At 39.5% G+C, this 12246-nt stretch overlaps 1 protein-coding gene, 1 long non-coding RNA gene and 1 other non-coding gene across 3 annotated transcripts; 2 read left to right on the top strand and 1 right to left on the bottom strand.

Annotated features, from left to right (window-relative positions):
• The first annotated feature begins 605 nt into the window (after positions 1–605).
• On the top strand, positions 606–677 carry Trnap-ugg. The gene has a single exon. It is a non-coding gene; the product is annotated as a tRNA-Pro (tRNA).
• A 1564-nt stretch (positions 678–2241) lies between these two features.
• Positions 2242–3659, bottom strand: LOC118434189. The gene is made up of 4 exons (XR_004833822.1): positions 3537–3659; positions 3164–3400; positions 3015–3090; positions 2242–2908 (listed from the first exon to the last, which is right to left on the bottom strand). It is a non-coding gene; the product is annotated as an uncharacterized LOC118434189 (long non-coding RNA).
• LOC118434188 lies at positions 3622–5943 on the top strand. The gene is made up of 4 exons (XM_035847064.1): positions 3622–3736; positions 3805–4350; positions 4518–4733; positions 4838–5943. Exons 2-4 carry the CDS (start codon positions 3826–3828, stop codon positions 5015–5017), a joined length of 921 nt encoding a protein of 306 aa, XP_035702957.1. The 5' UTR covers positions 3622–3736; positions 3805–3825; the 3' UTR covers positions 5018–5943.
• Positions 5944–12246: the final 6303 nt, after the last annotated feature.

The raw sequence follows: 12246 nt of genomic DNA, 5'->3' as shown, positions 1-12246 counted from the left end.
GTCAAAATCAACCATTTGTCGCTATTAAAATGTGTATATGCCCAGAAGATACACTTGAAAAAAAATCTTGACCTCTGACCTTTCTAACTTTGCATCTTTACATTGTTCATCAAACCATAATTGCAAAATTTGCCGTGGAAATTGCCTAAAAATTATATGGAACATTATAATTATTCAGTTTAATTTGACTTGCATGAATTATAAATATGCACATGTTTTCACGCAAACCAACCACCAAAGCAACAACCACTTGCATAAATATGTTGATTCATCAACCAGATAAGATACAACTTTCAACTTTCTTTATTGCCACTGATTTAACATTGTTATTGGTTTTATTGCCACCTTGCCTGTACTCTAAATAAGTCGGTATAAAAGTATAATACCTGCCGTTTAGGTAATGATCGGTACATTACAGATATTTGCTGAAAATCATTATCCTCGTTCGACCACAATATTGACAGTATAAATGCATAGCTCAAGCTTTTACAATACGCTGGTTTCGATTTGGCTATCAAGTTTTTTAGAGTGTATACTTCAAGAACTATATCAATTTTTACTGTCATTCTTTACAATTTGTTTATGAATTTTTTGATTTCATCAGTGGCTCAATGGTTTAGGGGTATAATTCCCGCTTTGGGTGCGGGAGGTCCCGGGTTCGAATCCCGGTTGAGCCCAATATTTTGCCAAAATTTTCGAAAAATTGCTAATATTTTGCTAGGCTTTATGTCGGACAGAAAGGAGCGAAAACTGCTCGTAATTTGCTGCTTTTGTGTGACTTTTTGTATGTTACACCTCAATCTGCTTATATAACGTACTATAAGGTATCTAGAAAGTAGCATTAACGCAATTACGATAAGCGCAGGTAACCGCGTTAAAAATGAATCCAGATTCATGGATAAACGCTAGCGTGGTACATTTTGTAGACAAAGAACATCGACACGAATTGAGACAGCGCCTTGTGCGAAGTACAATCTCCGGGTCTCGATTCCACAGCAGGTTGTCCCGACTTCTCGTCACCGTGCGCGATGGTCCTCGTTCTCGCAAAACAAGCCAAACCTAAAGCATGGAGGAAGATAGGCCAACTTTGCATTTACACGTACCAATTATTATCAGAACCATGAGATTCTTTGAAATTTTTACCACATACGCAGATTATGATGTACTATCATCACATAATAAAATAAATAAATTTAAAAGAATAGCGCATAGTTAATTTTCAAATTTAAAATTGTTATAACTTACTCCCCATGTAAAACTTGCTCTCGTGTTTACCTGCTAGAATTTGTATTTCATTAGTTTTCATTAAAAACTCAGTAGATTTGATTTAAGGATTACTTTGTTTTATAACATATCCAAATCCGTAAGAGTTTGCATATGCCAATTCCTTTATTTTTGCTTCCAAAAATGTAGCACTGTTCATCATTTACGTATTGTAAGCGTATGAATGTGAGAGATGTAGGGGGACAAAATAACGCTGTATTGTTCAACGAGCGATATGAAACCGAAGTTTGAGACGGAAGAAAATTGTCCAGTCCCAACTCCGAGCTTTTCGCCTGATCTATGGCTGTATTTCGGTGGTATTTTGGTTGTATTTTGGTGATATTTTAGCGTGAGCACCACGAAAATGATTGCACGGGAAACAGAACGCGAAGAGACGACTGCTCAATACAGAAATTACAGATTCTCCAGTCGATGTGCTTGATTCGGTTTGTTTAACGTAGTATTACCATTACGTTAGCTTTGTTACACTCCAAATTTTATCAATCATTAGAAACTGACCTCCCACCACGCAATGCCAATGCAGCAAATTAATTCAACTTGGGCGAAAACTGGGTAACAGCAAATGCTTATGATAAAATTATAACGGGAATCCAAAAGCATACAAGTTGCAAGTAGATAAATAAATACACCAGCGAAATGAACATGCATTTTGTGCATCATGCGAACATATAAATATGTGAGTTTAAGTTCGTTCATTGTTCGTATGTATGCAATTTGCTGTTCATACGAGACCAGAGTAATTATCATAGAAGTTCTTCTTACTTTTAATGCTTTCATTTTTTGGACAAATAAAAAAGGACAAGTGATGAAACTAAATTCCATGATATGAAACGCAGATGCAAGCAAACTTCCAAATATTTGTAGAATAATTAATACACAATTTATTTCAAGCAGTAGCAAATGGCAAACTTTAAATAAAAAATGCCAAGATCATAATAGGTATAAATCCGTCGAAAGTTTGGTAAAATAATTGATCGAAAAATATATACAGATTTTACACTATATTGAATCGTAAAACAATAAGCAACTTAAATTCATTAAAGTCGGTACACGATACAATTTTAATTCGCCACATGTGTAAAAATTACTGACTAAAATAACATTCCGAAAACTGAATCAACATTCCAATTTTTAAATTCACATTTACGAATCTGCGGAAGTTTTCGACAAAATTTCCTATCCGCAATTTTAAACGTGGACAACTTGTCATACAGTTCGTCTTCAAAGTCAATTATTTCGTCTCTATTCAAATAGACGCCCAAATCTGGACTCACAGCACCATCTCGATCCTTGCTGGATTTCCGCACAAGGAATTGAGATCCTTCGTCGGTGCTGGTTTCGCTAAGGCCGGAATCTGTGGTGGACGAATTCCTCTCCTTCTCAGCCGTCAGTGACCCTCGGAACCAGAAATTCCCGTCTTCGTCCTGAACGCAGGCTCTCTTCTGGTGTTCCACGTACCGCGACATTACTCGGTTCACATTCTTGTGCCCGACGTTAGGATGAACGCAGACGAAGGGGGCCGTTTGGGTGTATCGGTTTTGTGGACGGCCGGGGAGACGGACGATCCGTTCAGAATTTCTGAGATACGGGGGCAAGAATCGATTTCTATACGGTCTGCCACGACCTACAAAAATAATTGCCTTATTTACTTATTTAAATACTGACATTGAGTATTAAAATACATTATCCAAATCAAAATAATAATTCAAGTTTGCAAAATTTTGGCTCACTGTTTACGAGAAAACTTTTACTGCTGCAACAATAATACTTCTCAATGATGGACACGATGGACACGATACAACCGGACTAAAATGGAAATATGTTATATATTTTTAACAAGTAATTTGATAGCTTTAATATAAAATTTGATTGGACTTACTTTGTCGTATTTGTTTCATCCACAATTTAAAAATCTTAAGATGAAAATTTTGGATAAGTGCACCACGGAGAGAGAAGCGTCTTCTGGGACGAAGAGCACCTTGAACCAATGCTTTGCGATGAGTGACGCTCATTCTCGACGTCCACGCTGAAGGAAAAAGACGCCGTCTTATCAGAGTCCCTTATACTCCTGACTCCACGCTGAACTGGGCTCAACTTGTTTAGTGGATAGATGTCCCTGAATATGCCCAAGTTTATTTATATCATGTTTTAAGAAGGACGCTTCACTGATGCACCTTGAATTGGAGCTAGCAAAAGTCAGCGTCCCTTCTCTCACCTGGAATTCTCGCAAACTTTTTTTTTCTCTCACTTACTTGGCTTGGTTTGGGTAAGCCTTTCGGTTGTGGTGTCTTGGAACTTGGTTCAGTTGCCTCTGTGACTTCAGAGTCCAAAGTAAGAAGATTTTCTTCGCCTCCTGCTTAAAGCATCATCACGACAAAGTTTCTTCAAATTTTTCAAAATATCTTCAATCGAGAGATTCAGAAATCATTTACAACAAAAGAAGTTGAAACACGTAAGTACCAATCAATTGTAATTTTGTATGGTGCCAAGTAAGCAATCAAATACTGTGTCGTTTTGCAGTAAATCTTGCTGCCAGGAATTATGGAACACCAACAAGCCGCACTGCCTCCCTACGGAGTGACCTTCCTCCCACCTCTGGGGAACGTGACCTTTTCCATCCCTCCAACCTTCCCACCTGTGGCTCAAGCATCAGGATTTTATTCGAACCAGACCGAAATTCAAGGACAATGGGTACAAGGACCAGTCCAGTACTGGGACCCTTCGATGCCGATTTCAATGTTATACCGAGGAGGAAATGACGCTGGAGGTTTCTTCAACTTACTTCCGTGCACTTTGGCAGATGCCCATCTCACCAACAACTGCTTATCGTTTCCCTGCACGACCTGTTTTCACCCGGGACCAGTGAATGGGGTTTATCCGCCTGCCACAGTATCAGTTCTGCCGCAGGGACCAAGTCTTCCTATCGTGATCGTACCGGCCATGGGATACGCGACAGAACCGTGTCAGGGGGATTGGCCAAATCAAAGTCTTTCTGAAATTGGGAGTGACAGCGTGCCTAACACGAGCAAGAAGATGGAAGACGGTTCAGGCGATGGAGATATGATGGTAAGTTTAATTAACTTTATTAATTTCGTGTACTTTGACAAAACATTATTATCGGTTGATTTTTCACGCTTCTTGCCATTTTCCATGACGTTGCGTAAGTTGAGGCACTTTGAGACAAATTTGAGACGTGGTTAGTAATAATGCTGCTCTCTCTATATCATATTTAGCAGGACAAACAGCAGTCCGAAACAACCCTTCCTTGTAAAAAGTCGAAGTCTCGTCGTCGCCACCGTCCTCAGCGTCGTCCTCACAAAGATCATCGTTACCCCAGATCCAACTCGGGCAGCTCTCTCACTTTGAACAACCATTGCAAGTTGTGTCTCAGCAATGGGGAATCGGAGAAATTTTACATGTCACACACGCTCCGGGATTCCGAGGACAAGGTGCGTATATTAAAGATTTATTAAAATTTCCATTTTTGACCAACCCCCAAAACTCTGCGCCCGATTTTATCAAATCTAACGATTCAACTCGTTCTATTTGTTAGGTCTCCTGTCCAGTCCTACGCAATTTGGTCTGCAGCATTTGTGGGGAAACTGGCGACACGGCCCACACTTTAAAATACTGTCCCTACAATTACGACGTCCCACTGGAATTAAGGTCCGCGAATTTTGACCAGGCACGACGCGACGTAGCAAAATTGATGAAGATGCTGATGAAGAACTGATGTGCAAAACTTTACAATTTTATGACTAGAATTGATGAACTTTTGGAAAAACGCGCTTTTTACTCTAGCAGCGATTTGTAAAATAATTTAGGCTAAAAATATAAATACAGACAAATAATTGTTGTTGCTTTCTTTAATGGTGGTTTTAGTTAATATTATCCAATGAATTTACAAACCACTATTACTTTTAATCCTAATTGTTTTTAAATGAATTAACTTTGAAGTATTTTTAAAGACAAAACTTGTTTATGTATCGCATATGTATGTAAAAAAAATGGTGCATTAGTTAAACAAAATTACCCGAATTGATGAATTAAACGAAAAAATCGTAAGTCATACATATTGTTCCAAGCCAATTATTTCCCACGATCTCATCCCTTTTAATCATCAGCATTAAAGATGTATATGTATATAGATAAATTTAATAATTATGGGATGGCAGCCGTGAAACAGATCCTAATACTCCCGTCGTAATATTGAAATTAATTTCGAAATCGAGACACCTTAACTTACAGAATGAATGCCGACCATGGATAAACTACTTATTGATGAATTATCAAAGTTTGTGTAAGGCACGTTAAATTGGCTGCTTTTTTCTTAGTGAGGCAAATACCTAACAACGGAAAAAATTTACTAAGTATGCATTTACCCCACCCAAAAAAAGTGACATAAGTCGATTTCTCGGCCATTTCTCAACCGATTTTGATGAAATTTTGCACAGATCATTGTTACAGGATTTAGAAACGATGTACTAGTTGACTTGGCGAATTTTTGATTTTTACCCGAGTTATGGGCGAAATAGAGCAAAAATTTGCACTCGGAGTCACCTTTCCATCCATTGTTCCATTTCGGAGCATCACATTGTCCTAAATTATTGGAAAAAGTTGCGCTGATTCCTTCTGATCATTTTAAGACCAAGTTGACCGAAATCGGTTAAGAAATCACGACGCTATTCAATTTTGAAAATTAAAAATTCAGTAAAATTACTGTGGATGGAAGTATAATGCGGTGCAATAATGTCGTTGACAACCGAATTACAAGTTTTAAATAAACAAGGTCCCAAAAATGGGAAATCTTAGTGAGGCAGTGCAATCTCAACTCAGAAATAAAGTTAGATTGCAGAATTTTTGCATCACCGCTCTGAATATCATTTTCACTGGATGCACTAAATTTTGCTTATAAGAATGAATTCTCCAATCTTAATTTGCGAATTTAATGCGTTTTTACTAGTGAAAAAGAAATGTGCTAAATTAACTGAGATCAAATATAATGGACCATTATGTTTTAGAAATACACATCCTTATTAATGGGGTGTATTTCTGAGAGTGGTGATTCAAAAATTCTGCAATTTAATTTTATTTCTGAGTTGAGATTGCACTGCCTCACTAAGATTTCCCATTTTTTGGGACCTTGTTTATATTATCAACTGAGAATACTTATTTGAACACACATTCGGTAATTAATTTATTTAGAGTTAATTAATTTGATACCATGCTAATCACGTAAATTTTAACTGTTGGTTTCAATTTCGTCTTGTCCTCAACTTTGTCTTTGTTGACTTGGTTCTTGATAAATGTGGGGGCGGCTCCCATTGTGCAGATTATCGTGCATCACATTGTTGTAAAAATCTTCATAAAAATTATCATTATTAGCATGATGAAGATTTACACATAAATAATTCATTAGCTCACCATTCCGTCCGTTCGTGTAAATATTTCTTGCACTTTCCTGCATCATTCTCGATTTTTTAATATCTTTGACACACCCGTCGCTACTTTCGTCATCGTTACTCGACTCTCCATCCTCAATTTGTCTGCGATTATTTTCTCTCCGGTACCTTGACTTTGACGCCGATTTTCTCCCAGGGAGGCTAATCTTGGGACGAGACCTTCCACACGACTTGACACTGATGACGCCCACACAAACGACAAGCGCGACAAAAAAGACTGAAAACACGATCCCTCCAGAAATTGAGAGGTTTCGCATGGCATCGGACAAATTAGGACCGATTTCAAACTCTGTGTAAATATTGATCCTGATATTTATTTTGGTCATGGCGTCGGCTAAATGTTTCGCAGCGTCGGCCCCAACACTCTGAAGTGAAATGGGTTTTACATAATGGTGGGAAAATTGAGACAAAGGACCAAATTGAAAAGATGTACTTTTTTGGGTAGCAGAAAAAACAATGAAGACCACGATCAATTTCACTGATTTTTTTGTATGATATAAAGCAAGTCTTTAGCTTGAGTTTGCTTAAGTTTCAGGAATGTTACATTCCTGGAACTTGTGCAATTAGAGTTTTGCCGGAGTCTGTTTTCCATATACTTTTCATGGGATGCATGTTGCAACGCCAAAAAAAGTATGAAGACCACCAGCGATTTTCTTTAAACTTTGCACAATGATCATTCAGGTCATTGTGCAATACATGCATGATTTCTGGGAATGTTACATTCCCAGATAAAAAGTTTTACTGATGCTAAAATTAAAAAATGCGATTCGGTGGGGAAAATGAGAAAATGTTAATTTTTTCACTGAATGACGGGTTGCTAAGGACGGGGTTGCCAACTTTTTCTTGCCGTTTTTCAACAAATCAACAACGAAAATGTTACAAATACTGGAAAAATTGCACATCTTCATCATCACTCTGAACTGGATGGATTGCTGCCTGATTTCCTCAGCTTTCTCTGGATTTTGTTCAACTTTCTCTGGATTTTTTCGACTTTCTCCGGATTTCTTTCTCTACTCCCCCTCTGGACACCTCATCCTCAAGTTTTTCATCCTGATTCTGTAAGTGCATACAATAATAATGCAAATTGCGCATTCTACGAAATCCTACTTCTGGTTGAAGAACGTCAATTCAGGGCGCCCTCAATTGACGGGAGTAAACCCAGTGCAACAGTACGAAATTAGCCAGTTTCTCCCTTTCTGTTGCACTGGCATTGTTGAGGAAGTAGGTGGGGAGGACTGGCAACTTTGAGATTGGTGTTGTGTAATCTTCAATTACATTTCTCTGTTTGATCTTGCAGAGAAATCGGTGGTAGTGGTGGTGGTGATTTATTTGAGGTACAACTACATCATTACATATTATTTTAACCCAACTAATAATTAATTAAATGATAAAATGGTATCAATTATAATCATGAAATATTATGAATTATGAAATGTTATGAATAATAGAACTGTGCAAACAATAAATCCATCTAAAATAAACCAAAAATAATATTAAGTATTGTGCATTTTCATTAAAAGTTTGTACAGGTGTCAAAAATGGTCAAGTTCACGTGCTGTGTGTGCGATTCCAAGTCTGGCGTCAGGAAAAGCATGCGCTCTGCTAATGAGGATTCGCTGTGGGGAATACTACGAGGGGCAATGCTGGACATCGGAAAAATTGTTCGGCCTGACGACCTTGTCTGCGGTGGATGCTTCGCATTTCTGCATGTGAATTCTAAACGAGGTGCGGTAAACCTTCAGCTTCGTCTGGATCAAGTTGCAAAATCTAGGCCACGTAGTTTTTCAAAACCTACCCCGTGTGAAGATCCTGTTGCGTCTATGGAGCTGGATCCTGATGTGTTGCAACTACCTCCTAACACGGACTAGAATGTACCAACACCGCCACGTATGCAACACAACATTCCCCCACCCCATCAAGTTATTCCCGTTCCCGTTCCCGTTGGTGTACCCAGAACTCCAGTCGTTGATGTCCCAATTCCTTCCGTCATTTCCACTCAATCACACTGTTTTGTTTGCAAGTCCCCAGTCAGAACCAGAATCAAGAAACGTGCCATCATCGAGGTTTTCATTCGTCGCGGGGTCCTCATTCCAGAAAACAACCGCTGCTGCCGTGAACATTTGCATGGAGAAATGTTGAAAGAAGATGTGCTCACCTCACTTGTCATTGCAAGAGATTCTTCTTCGCTAACTGGGGAACAAGTCTCGAAGTGGATGGTGACCTTGAGAGGAATTATCACCGAGAAAAAACTTCCCATTGACTTCTCCAAGGATTCTCGCCTTACCAACGCTGATTATGAGATGCTTCTCGGGGTTTCGATGGACAACTTTGACGTTCTACTTGCCCATTGCCAAGGCTCTGTACGGAATAGTGCAAATCGAAGTGTGAGAAATTCCCTTGCCATCTTCCTCATGAAATTGAGATTGAACCTGTCCCAACGGGTCATGGCTTTCTTGTTTGGAATTTCGCATCAATCAACAATTTCTGAAACCATCTCTTCTGTCCTGAAGTCACTCCTTGCAAGTTTTGCCCCTCTCTACACTGGATACGGTCACAAAACTCGTCAAGAACTGTTCGACCAGCACATGCGACCCTTTTTTTACATCTATCCTTGGCGTCCCTCCTGAATCTCTCATTTTGATACTTGATGGAACCTACCTCTTCGTGCAGAAGTCATCAAGTTTTCATCTGCAACGTCGTTCCTTCTCCATGCACAAGAAACGCAACCTCTTCAAGCCAATGATGGCAGTTTGTCCGGACGGCTATATAATAGAAGCAACTGGCCTCTTCTATGGAGATCACGGCAACAACGACGCCAATATTTTGCGCAAAATGATGGAAGAACAAGACTCCATAATGTCATTGCTTGAAGAAGATGACGTCCTTATACTTGACCGTGGATTCCGAGATGCGATTGAGTCAGCCGAAAGTCAGGGACTTGCATGTTTTATGCCAGAATTGTTGAAGAAGAACCAAGCCCAGTTCACAACCACCGAGGCCAACAAATCAAGACTGGTTACTATGTTGAGGTGGGTAGTGGAAAGTGTCAACGGAAGACTCAAGAACAAATTCAAGTTTTTTGAAGATATTATTTGCGCCAGCTACTTCCCCAAGCTTCCTGGACTTTTGAAAGTAACTGTTGCAATACTCAATGCTTTCTCTCCCCCAATCTTCACTCAATCTCCGTGGCATGAGGATCTGATTGAATATGTTGCCAGCCGACTTGAATCCACAAATTCCGTACAAACCTTGGTAGAAGAAAACAATCTTCATAGGGGAAATGCTTCTTGGGATCCCGCCGAGGAAGATGAGGTGTTGGAGTTTCCAGAATTGTCACTGGAAGAGTTAAAATCGATAACTCTTGGTCCGTACCAGTTGAGAATTGGAATACAATACAATTGGCAGCATGCACCCTCTGGTGGTGGGTACAACTTCCAGCTTCATAAGGACATGGACGACCTTCTCCGGATAAAACTTCAGTCACGATTCTCCAGAAGTCGAAGGCACACAGTTTGGATTTTGTTCAATCCTTGGGGACATGGAGTTGAGTCCATTCGGGGATGGTACTGCCTCTGTAAGAATGGGTCCCGAACTTTGGGGTGTTGTGGCCATGTTGCAGCATTAATAAAATCATCTCTGAACTTTTGATATAATCGAGTTTTCCCTCTTAAAATATTTAAATGCTTTTCCCAGGTTCTCCGGTACTTATCCTACGATAGATTCATTCCAATCCGAAGTCGTCGGAAGTTGGATTCCGAAGGTTACTTGGATGCAACTCCCAATCAAGAAGTTCCATCTTCCTCTCAACCTGGACCATCTCATGGAGTATCTTTGGTCGCAGATGTCGTAGAATTGCTGGAAGGTGCCGATGTTAACGCCGCGGAGTCTTCTGATGATGAGGAATTTTCCGATGAGGATTAGTTGAAGAGTCCGCATATTTTGAGTTAATTATTCTACAGTTTATAGTTTTTTCGGCTTGTAAGCCTGTCCTCTGTATATTTATTTTGTATTGTTTTATGCACGTTCTTGTGTAAAATGCTTGTGATTTTACCACAATAAACCTCCCCTGTGTAACCTTTGTAAGTTTTGTAACTTGTGTAAACTTTGTAACTTCTGTAACCTGTATAACTTGTATAATCTTTGTAACTTGTATAACCTTTGTAACCTGTGTAACATTTATAACTTGTGTAAACTTATTAACTTCTGTAACCCGTGCAACCTTTGTAACCTGTGTAACCTTTGTAATTTCCAAAATTGAAAAATAAAACACGAATGAGACTAACGAAATAAATTATTAAGTATGCTATGTATTTATACAACGAGAAAAGAATTATCTGGAAATCGAAAAACAAGTTGGGGTAGGTCAGTGGGACCAAATTGATCATATATTGCATCATCGGTTTAAAATTATTCTGTAAACCTCCTGCGTATCGACATGATACTTGCATCACAACCACCATATTTTGCTTAGAAACTCTTGATAAATTGTTTATTCTGTGCCACCCAAAAAAGACCCCATAATTTTTCTGGGGGATAAATGGGAAAGGGAGAAAAATCAGCCCAGAACGATAACCATGGTAGATACCATCCTTTATAAAGTTTTTATAATCACCTTAAGATCTGACGTAGAAATGGCGACGTCCCAATTTTTGGACAGTTCGACGATGGCCTCTTTCAAATTTCTAGTCGCCGAGTCCCCCATCAGTGCCAAATCCCCAGAATCCATCCTCACACTGATTCGTTCGCCCAAAGCGACAATTGTGTTGGCGAACTCGTGAACGATATCTTGTGTCCCATTAATCGCCAGTTTCATAGAATTCTCCAACTTTGTGGTGGTATCTTCCAAGGCAAACCGAAGTTCCTACGCTGAGGCGACGGCTGCTTGCGACATATCCCGAACAGCTTGGGACACACTTTCATCAACGCCGACTTGAAATTTAACCTCCATCCGGATGCTAATTTTTGTCAGTGCGTCTGCCAAATGCTTAGCTGCTTCCGATCCAATATCCTGGAATTAAATTTAAGTAGAGTGATTCTAGTTTTTGTAAAAATCGTCAAAACTTGCGAACCTTCAAATCTGCCGTGTTCACTGCCAATTTCCAATTCTGCGACAAAACTGCCACAGCATCACGGAGGTTTTCCGACGCGGCTTGGCCAACGTTGGCGAAATCTTTCGAGTCCACGGTGACACTGACTTTTTTGGCCAAGTCAGAAATGCTGGTCGACATTCCGTTCACGGCTTCCTTCACGTCGCCCGCACCTTTTTCCATGGCCGCTTTCAGCTTATCGCTGGATTCTCTCATCCCGGATGCTAAGGAGTTGGCCGAGTTTACACCAGCGTTTCTATAACTGCAGGCGTAAGCATTTTCAAAAAATATAGGTAAAAAAATTACGATGATTTTAATTGCGCTCATCTTTGCAAGAAATAAAATAACTTGAGTGGAGTTGGTTTGTTCTTTTCGGCTCATGGAAATTAATGAACATGAAATGATGGGTTTTA

This window comes from Folsomia candida, unplaced genomic scaffold, assembly GCF_002217175.1.
Source record: "Folsomia candida strain VU population unplaced genomic scaffold, ASM221717v1 Fcan01_Sc001, whole genome shotgun sequence".
In the NCBI taxonomy this organism is placed as follows: domain Eukaryota; kingdom Metazoa; phylum Arthropoda; class Collembola; order Entomobryomorpha; family Isotomidae; genus Folsomia; species Folsomia candida.
The sequence above is the reverse complement of the archived record's forward strand: the minus strand, read 5'-3'. Positions and strand labels throughout refer to the sequence as shown.

What these genes read in the sequence shown, in the direction of transcription:
- LOC118434188 (XM_035847064.1), top strand. Translation starts at nt 3,826, where the DNA reads ATGGAACACCAACAAGCCGCACTGCCTCCCTACGGAGTGACCTTCCTC. An exon ending in CAGGCGATGGAGATATGATG is followed by an intron (nt 4,351 to 4,517) that starts GTAAGTTTAATT and finishes TATCATATTTAG; the next exon opens with CAGGACAAACAGCAGTCCGA. An exon ending in TCCGGGATTCCGAGGACAAG is followed by an intron (nt 4,734 to 4,837) that starts GTGCGTATATTA and finishes TCTATTTGTTAG; the next exon opens with GTCTCCTGTCCAGTCCTACG.